General features: G+C 41.9%; 2 protein-coding genes across 2 annotated transcripts in view; both read right to left on the reverse strand.

Annotated features, from left to right (window-relative positions):
* rfx5 (regulatory factor X, 5) overlaps positions 1-2,951 on the reverse strand; it is an 11,041-nt gene extending 8,090 nt beyond the window's left edge. The window contains exons 1-5 of the mRNA XM_041954746.1: positions 2,916-2,951; positions 805-959; positions 478-511; positions 270-352; positions 40-162 (exon numbers count right to left, since the gene is read on the reverse strand). Of these exons, the coding sequence (XP_041810680.1) occupies positions 40-162; positions 270-352; positions 478-511; positions 805-926 (362 nt within the window). The 5' untranslated portion in view covers positions 927-959; positions 2,916-2,951. The remainder of the gene's footprint in view (positions 1-39; positions 163-269; positions 353-477; positions 512-804; positions 960-2,915) is intronic.
* Positions 2,952-3,611: 660 nt separating this feature from the next.
* On the reverse strand, positions 3,612-8,552 carry psmb4 (proteasome 20S subunit beta 4). Its single transcript, XM_041954774.1, has 8 exons — positions 8,410-8,552; positions 7,506-7,632; positions 7,349-7,428; positions 7,095-7,241; positions 6,845-6,926; positions 5,937-6,053; positions 4,392-4,480; positions 3,612-3,722 (listed from the first exon to the last, which is right to left on the reverse strand). The coding sequence occupies exons 1-8, from the start codon at positions 8,535-8,537 to the stop codon at positions 3,710-3,712; spliced, it is 783 nt and encodes a 260-aa protein (XP_041810708.1). The 5' UTR covers positions 8,538-8,552; the 3' UTR covers positions 3,612-3,709.
* Between the last annotated feature and the right edge of the window lie 547 nt (positions 8,553-9,099).

Raw genomic sequence — 9,099 nt, forward strand, 5'->3', positions numbered from 1 at the left:
CTGACCTCACAAAGTGCAGTTTCCGTGTGTTCTTCTGACTTGTATGTCTCATAGACGTCCTGTTTGGGCAGGCAGGTGTCTGAATGCTCCTCCAGGTGACTACGGATCCAGTTACAGGTGTGAAGCTGGTCAGCCGTGTTGAATGAACTGGAGTCACCACCGCTACACACACACACACACACACACACACACACACACACAGTCAGAGGGAATGACACACATCTGTCTTCCTGTCTCACTACATCTCTGTGAACAGCAGCAGGTCTGACCTCTTGTCTCCGGAGCTGGGTCCAGAGGGCAGCTGGAGGTACAGGTACAGCTTGTCATTGTCGGAGAAACGCTGAACATCTTGCTGTTAAAAAGGACAGAAAAGATCACACCTGAGCTCTGAGGCGAGGTGCTCCCCCTCGCCTGCACACATCACTAATCGACTGTCGCATCATTCACTTGATGTGATGTGATGTGTGTGGTTCTTACCAGGATCTGATCCACTTTGGTCTGAACACTCTTACTGCAAGACAGAGAACACACCAATCAGAAACCTGCTCAGGGGGCGTCGGTGCAGACACATAGCACTAAACTCTTTTCCCTGGAATCAGACGGTGGTCGGATGGACTTTGGATGTACTGATCATTGAATTTTGGTCAGATATTGATGATCACAGCGATCAATGTAAATCATGAAATTTCCAAAGACAGCAGCTAAACATCCCGAAACCACGACAGGACATTATTAACTATAAACTGATTTGTTTCTTTACACATTTCATGATACACACACACGCTCACAGCAGAGTCGACTTACGAGATGTTGCTCTTGAGTTTTTGTAAGAGCATGCTGGGCTCCGTGTCGCCCTCCCCCGCCTCCAGACCGGCCTCCCCCCGCCGGGAGGCTTCGGCCCGCTGGTGCCGCTGGTCCTCCGACATCTGGACCAACTAACCAGTGCTGAGTACCACCATCTGAGGAGGACACACAAACCGAGACCCTCAGAGTACTGATTTCCATACTTCATGCGATGACAGGGAGTCATCTCCACGGCAACTGAGTAAACTCATCTGCCACCATGAGGACAACGTGACATGTTGTTAAAAAAGCTACTAAAGGCACCTTGAGTTGAGATGTTTTTCTTTTTGTCAAAGAAATGAAACCATTGTTTTTTCCTAAAGTAAAATGCTGATTACTGGACAGAAAACTCATCATCAACAGTTTTGTTAAGTTGATGCAGTTCTTTTGGCGAGAATCTGTGAAACTGTCTGGCTTCAGCTTCTCGAATGTTTTCTCAGTCTTCCAACTTTGTGAACTGAATATCTTTGGCTTTTGGTCGTACAAACAAGACACTTGAAGACATCAACTTGAGTACTTAGAACTTGTGCTGGCCCCTTTTTCACTCTTCTCTTTTTTCCGTTTTAGATGATTGATTAAAAAAAAAAATAAAAACATCACGACGTGCTACCGAACGTTGTTCAATCTTTATTTCAAATTTTAGCTGAGATTCCGAAGCTCCCGCAGATATCAAACCTGTCGGGACGACTTTGACCACAGAAAATCTGATATACACAGAATGTTAATTGAATAATTTGTGGCTTCAGAATGTATTCTGACCTTTGACATTTTGCATACTTTATTGTGTTGCAGATTTAATTTAAAATGGATTATAGTCACCTTTTTGGCTAGCGAGCTACATACAATAAGGCGTATCCATATACATAAACATATGCAGTATTAATATTTGTCAAGCTTATATTAGATTTCTGTAGAGGGGAATGATGCCTTATAGAACTCAAAGTCTTTGGTTTGAATGTTTCACTCGGTGTCACATATAGACGACAGAAGAGCTGGAAAAAGGCAATACAGCATCCTGTATATACTGTGTATACTGTGTATACTGTGTATCTCAGACGGATGGAATAAGATGATTTTAACATTTTACAGCAACATGAGAAATAAGAAGACCGCATTTTACAGGAGTAACTTTAAAAATACAGCTAACTCAGTGGCGGACACAATAATTAGATGAATTACATGAGTTTGTTGGATCGTTTCTCTCAGCACAGGGTCAATAACAGCTCTACCAGATGACAGACAGACAGACAGACAGACGGGTCACTCCCACCTCTCTCCTGACACCGCGGCACCTCAATTTCACCATCATACGACATTTTAAAAAGCTCGGATTTCAGTCCGGTTCCGCGTTCACAGCCGGTTAAAAAGGCCCACTGGCTGCTGGGTAGTGTCACATGCCGGCTGTCACGGTGCCGTTAAACGTTACTACTACACCCGGAGCGGCAGGCATGTAACACTGGAGCGAAACACAGCCGGCCACGCTCAGCACACACACACCGGCTCATGTAAGACAGAAACGCAAATGTGCCAGCGGCCGAAATGTGACAGCCGCGCTCCCCATGTCATGCCTGGCTGCTGTGTTTACAGCAGGCGTAGGGCCGGTGGTCATGTGCCTGCCATTTACTATTACAACACACACACGGACCCAGCTAAACATGTTAGTGCCGTGCTAGCTAGCTAGCGGACAACAGACACCTTCAACATTAGCTGACTGAAGGAGCGACACTTCTACACTTGAGCTGGATTATTTGACGACGTTTGAATCCCGCAGAGACTGACAAAATTGCTTCCCATGAGGGAAATTAGTATCGGTTCGGCTAACGCTGACATTTGCCGCGTTACTACGTGGCTAACCAGAAGCTCGTTGCTAAACGTAATAGGCAGCTAACTACCCTAGCTAGTTGCAGATAGCAATAGCTAGCAAGCCCTGAAAGACCCCGTTAAGATGATTTACACGCCATTTGTAATTTCAAAATATTTCCCTATAATAGTTAATTTATTTTGGTATTAATGTACGGTTGGTTAAGTGAGTCTCATTTGAGTATTTATTTTAAAAAAGAAAAAGAAAGTACCTGAGCCAAGATACAGCAAAAATCCCCTTTCAGATTTTTTTGTGATTGGACAACTATGTTATGTCTGCCTGACTACAAAGCCAACGCCTATTCCGATTGGTGAGCTGTGACAAATCTACCCGGATACTAAAAGCGGGTGAAACCTCATTCGCCGAGCAGAATTATTTTTCTGACAGGGATTATTTTGATTGGACGCGTTTTCCTGGTCTGCCCAGTTACAAAACAGATGAATTTACTTTGCAAAATCTGCATAGCAACAGCCGTCATATTCAGACAGCGCAAGCAAAGATACTTCAAATATATATTTTGCACAAATGTATGTAACATATTGAATATGTATGACTATTATACAGTCCAGGGGAAAGCAGGACTGCAGGCATTCATAACTTCATTATATTAATATATAACCCATTTCTTGGATCACATGTACTCACTGCAAAGTGCAAACACTTTTTTAAATAGTAGTATCCAGCTACGCAGTGTACAACCTAGAGTTTACACTAGTGTGACATGTGTTATTCAATGGGCAAACATTTAAATGTTTTATTTTTGAATTCTGTAATTTCCTCTTCAAAGTTTTCAAGCGGTTGCCACGTTCATCTCCACAAACACACAAAACCAGAAAAACATGACTTTTTTAAATTTGTGTTTATCACATTTATTTTCCATTATACAAAAGTTACAATGAACATCAGAAAAAAAAAAAAAAACTAAACTGGGAAAGATAAGTTCGGGAGCAGCTGGTTTTTGACTCAGCAGAGAAACAGCAAGGCTTCATCAGTTGCAGCTCATCTTCATTCAAACCCGCTGCAGAGAAAGAGAGAAACATGAATTATAGGTCCAGTGTGGAGGATTTAGTGGCATCTCGTGGTAAGGTTGTAGATTGCAACCAACTGTCCACCCCTGGATTCGCCCTCCCCTTCAGTGGCTGCTCAAACACTTGGAAGTCGCTCTCTAGACTCAGTGTTTAGTTTGTCCGTTTTGGGCTACTGTAAAAACATGATGGACAAACATGGCGGACTCCGTGGAAGTGGACCGGCTGCCTCTGTTTCTTGACCCCTGCTGTTTTTAACAGTGTGACTTCTTGTGTTCAATATCATTTACAGGTTTGACATGTTTTACAGCTGCTGAACACCTAACAGCCAGCAGTAACGTGTTACATAATGTAGTGATTGTAATAATATAAGCCAGATCTTATTAGTAACACGTTGTATTACTCCATTACTATATTTTTTTTATTTGTGCTATTATTGCTGTATGTAATGACATAATTTCTCAATAGTAAGGGATCAATAGTTATATCATCAAATGTGATATATTACTGTGACATGTTTCTTTTGTAATGATTACCAGTAACCAGTTTCTGATTTACATCATGTTGAAGAAGTCAGTTTCCTGCTGAAACTGACCCCCTCCTTTGAAAAGACTGTTATCAGGAGCAACTTCAGAGGAACGTTCTGTGACCTTTGACCCTACCTGACCATGTGAGCGATGTCCCAGTTGGTTTCAGAGGACAGAGGACCGATGACCTCAACACCCTCTTCTGTTACTATGGCGATCTCGTACTAAAATAGAAACACAACATTATTAAGAGCCAGCCATCCTGACTGACACATTAAAAATCCCTTTTTGTAAAATGACATGATGTAAATACACGGTCTGTTTTTTTTTTTGTTTTTTTTTTTTACTTTTCCTTCTCTGCAAAAAGAAAACTGGCATTTTGAAATGACAGATGGTCAAAATGATTGTGAAAATACTTAATTTACAAACAAATAATGTACAGAGCTTATTCATCTCGTCCCTGTTAAAGGGGGATTCTGGGAAGATTTTTCTGATCTGAAACGAGGGTCTAAGAAGAGGCGCTGTTGTCGGCTGTACACACTGTAAAACCCCTCCAGGCAAATTCAAATAAAACTACCTCGACCATCTTACAGGCGATTTGCTTTCTAATTTTTAGATTTAACCTTGTTGAATTATATCTAACCCTAACCATCGTGATCATCTTTAAAGTACACCATAACTCCAACCATGACAAATGAATAATACAGTAAAACTGCAAAAAAGTTAATAAAGGTTAAAAAGTAAATGGCGTTTTATTACAGTTTAACTTTAAAAACAGCAGACTTGGGATCAGTCAGTGGTGGAGAGTACAGTTACTCAAGTAGTGTATTCAAGTACAAATTTGAGGTAGTTGTACTTCACTTGAGTCTTTTGAGGTCTTCTCCTTCTCCACCACCCATCTCAGCTTTAATTACTTACAGATTGTGTGTGTAATTGGATACAGCTTTATTTTGTAGTAAGACTGGGATATCTGTTTTGCCAAACTAATCTTCAGGGACGAGCTAGGTACAATTAATAATTTCATTAAATACCAAATATTTGCATGCATTTCTAAAAATGTTGCTCATGCATTTGCAGTAAAATGGGAACATACAGTATGTGGCTTACAACTAATACAATCCTTTAAAAACTTGATTTTACTTTTGTACGGTTTGTTGCCGTTTTCTCTGCGGCTATGAACTAACCAATTGCACTGCAGTGTGTGGGTTAAAAGTGATTAAGCTATTCTGCCCACCAGCATTGTTGCACTTGTTTTTATCCTTTAGCCATGTAAATTGTTGTATCAGATATCTTTTAATGTGAGAGACTGCCTGTGCTGTTTGGGAATTAATTAAAACTGGATTTTAAATGTCAGCTGATTGTGCAGTATTAGTCCTGAGTCTTGAGTGTGAAAGTTGTGTTTGAGAAATGTACCATATGGAGTGTGTACAAAAGAAAATACAATGGGATGCTGAATCATGTCACACAAACATATGAAGAGTTTATAAAATCTGATGTTTTGTAAGAAATTTAACTCCAACAGTTTATACAAGCACAGCCGAAACAATCAGTCCATTAATCAATCAGTCGATTCAGAAAATTAATGAGTCAACTTCTTATTTTGTTTTTTTAATTTTCTACTGCCTTCGCTGTTTCTACTGATGCTGCCTGTAACACCAAATTAGTGTGACGTGAACTCACCCTGTTGTAGGAGCGAGCGTCTCTGTAGTACAGCACTTTGAGGCAGCGCTCCACCAAGTCCCGAGCCTCCTGTTTAGTGATCTCCACCTTGTTCTCCACCACCTCCCTCATCAGAGGCTACACACACACACACACGCACACGCGCGCACACACACAATGGCCATTGGATTATTTTAAGCATCAGGTAATCTGGGTAATAGGCAGTTAGAATGTAGACGTGTCTCCTGTCCAGCATCTTAAACAATCCTCAGAAACAACCTATTAGGGTAAAACTCTGGGGATCCAACCCTTTTAACAGAGAGCTGATCCTGTACCTCCTGTACAGGAGGGTTAATATCTGGATGCTTTGTAGTCACAGGCGTTCTGTTCCTGCAGTTTAACATTACGGACACATAAAGAAAATTGTTCATGTGAAAACATTTCTTATTAAAGTTTGGATTGTCAGTCACATGACTGTTTCAGTGATGAACTGTGCTATTTGCGGTGGCTGTTAGAGATGCTAACAGATGTTTCATACTCTTGCTACAATTTTGTGGCCTGTGATGCAAAACTTTGAGCCTCTTTAGCACCAGAGCAACATGTTTCCATCAGAGTGAGACCTCTTCTCTGTAGATGATCTCACATCAGTTTCAGGGGTCATATTCTCTAGTTTAACTTTCACTCACATCACAACAAGAATGTTAGCTTATAAACTGAAAGAGGAGCTTCAGTATTTGGATCCAGGCGTGTCAGATCTAATATCTACAGCTGTTACATTAATGTGTCAGACACATGTTTCATGGACATTCAGGGGTTCAAGGACACCTGCGGATGACACCCATCAGATCTGATTTGCAGTCACAATACAGACTTCCAGCTGCAGCGTACAGACAGCTTTACGCCAGGAGGAAGAGAACCAAATCACTCACCTGAGCCAGGTACGCGCCAAAGCCTGTGGCCACTGTGGGTGCCTCATAGGCCACGCCCAGCTTGTCCACGTAACCTAGGAAACTGGAGGGAGGCAAGATAGCCGACTGGTTAAGTCACAAAGCGTGGTTTAGTCTCAACATAACTCAGACACAGAGAACTGACTGAAGTCAGGGACATAATGCAGCCTCTTTAAACAGAGACAAAGCAAGACAGAGAGTAGAAGAAGAGACAACAGGAAACAGCTCTAACCTCTCTCCGTTGTAGAAACCTCCGATCACCACGGTGTTCCACAGAGGATTCATCTTGCTGCGACGGTTGTACATCACTCTGGTGAGCCAGGAGTGGACTGCCTTCGGACTGTAGCTGTGACCGTCGCCCAGCAGCTCCTCGTCGATACTGACAGAGAACAAACAACCAGAAGGAAACAAAAGGAAGCCTTCATATTTCATCGCAGAGCAGCAACACACTCTGAGCTCTGTGTGCGTGTCAGAGCAAAGGCTTACACCATCTGTTCGATGATCTGTTTGAGATACTGGTAGTCAGCGTAGTCTCCTGAAGCTCCCAGGATGGTGTTGCCGTTCACCTGAAACAGATCAGAAACTGTCAACACTACGCGTTTATTTACGACCCTACCTGATGTCTGCTACCAGCGACCGTCACCTTCATGAGACGTGAGATGTTCCTGAAGCGAGCTAGAGAGCCGTACGAGCCCAACATGTCCGCCGCGATGATGACACCGCCGGTGAACTTGACGCCGAGCACCGACGTCCCGGTGACCATTGGGTTACTGCAGAGAGACAGACAAGAGGTTTGTTCTCGTCTTATTCTCCTCAGTGCTTCTCTGATAGTTAATGAAAAGACAACTGAAGGACAACGCTTTTACAGATGAGACTTTATCTTGTGCACACAGCAGTCATAACATCTAATTTTTTTCTGGAGATTTATGAATTTTAATGAGGCAAGGATCACTGTGTGTTCCATAATTACTGGAGAGCGCTGAACCTGGACTATTGATTACAGCTGCATCTCCTGCCATGACCCTGCCGGATATCTACTGCAACTTCTGCTCTCGTCGGACTAACAAACTCACTTTGATGCTTTAACAAAACTGGAGCCTTCAAAATTAAAAAATAACTAAGAAAAAGAACGAGCTGTGACGTCATCCTCCAGGGGCTCAGCACAGAAAATCGTCTTGTTTTGACATCTTTGACATGTTTTCACATCTGGAAACTGAAGTTTCCTCTGACGGCTAACTAACACAGCTAACAATTAGTCAGCAAAACTATACGAACCAAACCAAACTACGATGTCGCCAACTTATTCATGAGTAAGAAACATTCTCGTCTTTTATTTTAGTTAATCAAGTAAGTCACAAAGTATCTATTCTGATCTGTGAAGGCGTTAAAACAGATGTATATAAAGAAGCAGCTAGCTTAGCATATATTAGCTATCGTTTCTCCATGATGATACAGCACTGCGGCGGAGCACAAACCGAAACCGACAGCCAAAGTTCTGGTTAAATTTACAGCGAACAGTTCCGGTTCTGCCGGACCGGATGACTCACAGTGTGTGTCTGACCGGCCCGCATGATGTTCCCGACACGCTGCTGCTGCTGCCGCCGGGGAAAGAGTAAAACTGCCCGGGCTTTGGTCCGTTCTCCCAGAAACTCAGCTTCAGACCTGATGACTCCATCTTGAATATGTGCAGGAAGTGACGACACAGCGTCTCCTTGTTGGGATCAGCGGGTTTGACGTCACGGAGCGCTGCTGTACCGCCGCCTGGTGTTGGGATGAACTACAAACTACAAACTACAATTTCTTTTTCAACACAACAAACAAAACTGATACAACTCAATCCTAACAAAAATGGCATTATTATTTACATTCTTCTTATTATTATTGTTGTTACAATTTCCCAGGAATATCAAAATATACAAATATAATAATAATAATGAAAGATGGAAATTATTTTTGTTCTTCTATTTGTTCTTTTTTTATTGGTTATTTGTCTGCAAAGGACTATTAAATTAAAATGTAAAGAACCTCCTCTGCTGAAACAACTCTCCCTCGCTGTTCATTTTTTTTGTTTTTACATTTCCCTGTTATGATCCAAACACCAGACTGAGCCAGATTTATTCCAAACGTGATCTTGTTTAACAGAGGTGGAGAAAACATGCAGGTTCTATACTAACTGTAAAAATCTGTCTGTCGAGTCTCTAAAAAGAAAACTGTCATCTCTTGACAAACTGTTCACA

The sequence above is a fragment of the Chelmon rostratus genome, chromosome 16 (genome assembly GCF_017976325.1).
Source record: "Chelmon rostratus isolate fCheRos1 chromosome 16, fCheRos1.pri, whole genome shotgun sequence".
NCBI lineage: Eukaryota > Metazoa > Chordata > Actinopteri > Chaetodontiformes > Chaetodontidae > Chelmon > Chelmon rostratus.

Excerpts from the sequence above, each read along its gene's own strand:
- psmb4 (XM_041954774.1), bottom strand. The coding sequence starts at position 8,537 with ATGGAGTCATCAGGTCTGAAGCTGAGTTTCTGGGAGAACGGACCAAAG. Across the intron at positions 7,429-7,505 it reads ACATCTCACGTCTCATGAAG|GTGAACGGCAACACCATCCT; the intron begins GTGACGGTCGCT and ends GATCTGTTTCAG. Across the intron at positions 7,242-7,348 it reads CAGATCATCGAACAGATGGT|TATCGACGAGGAGCTGCTGG; the intron begins GTAAGCCTTTGC and ends GTTCTCTGTCAG.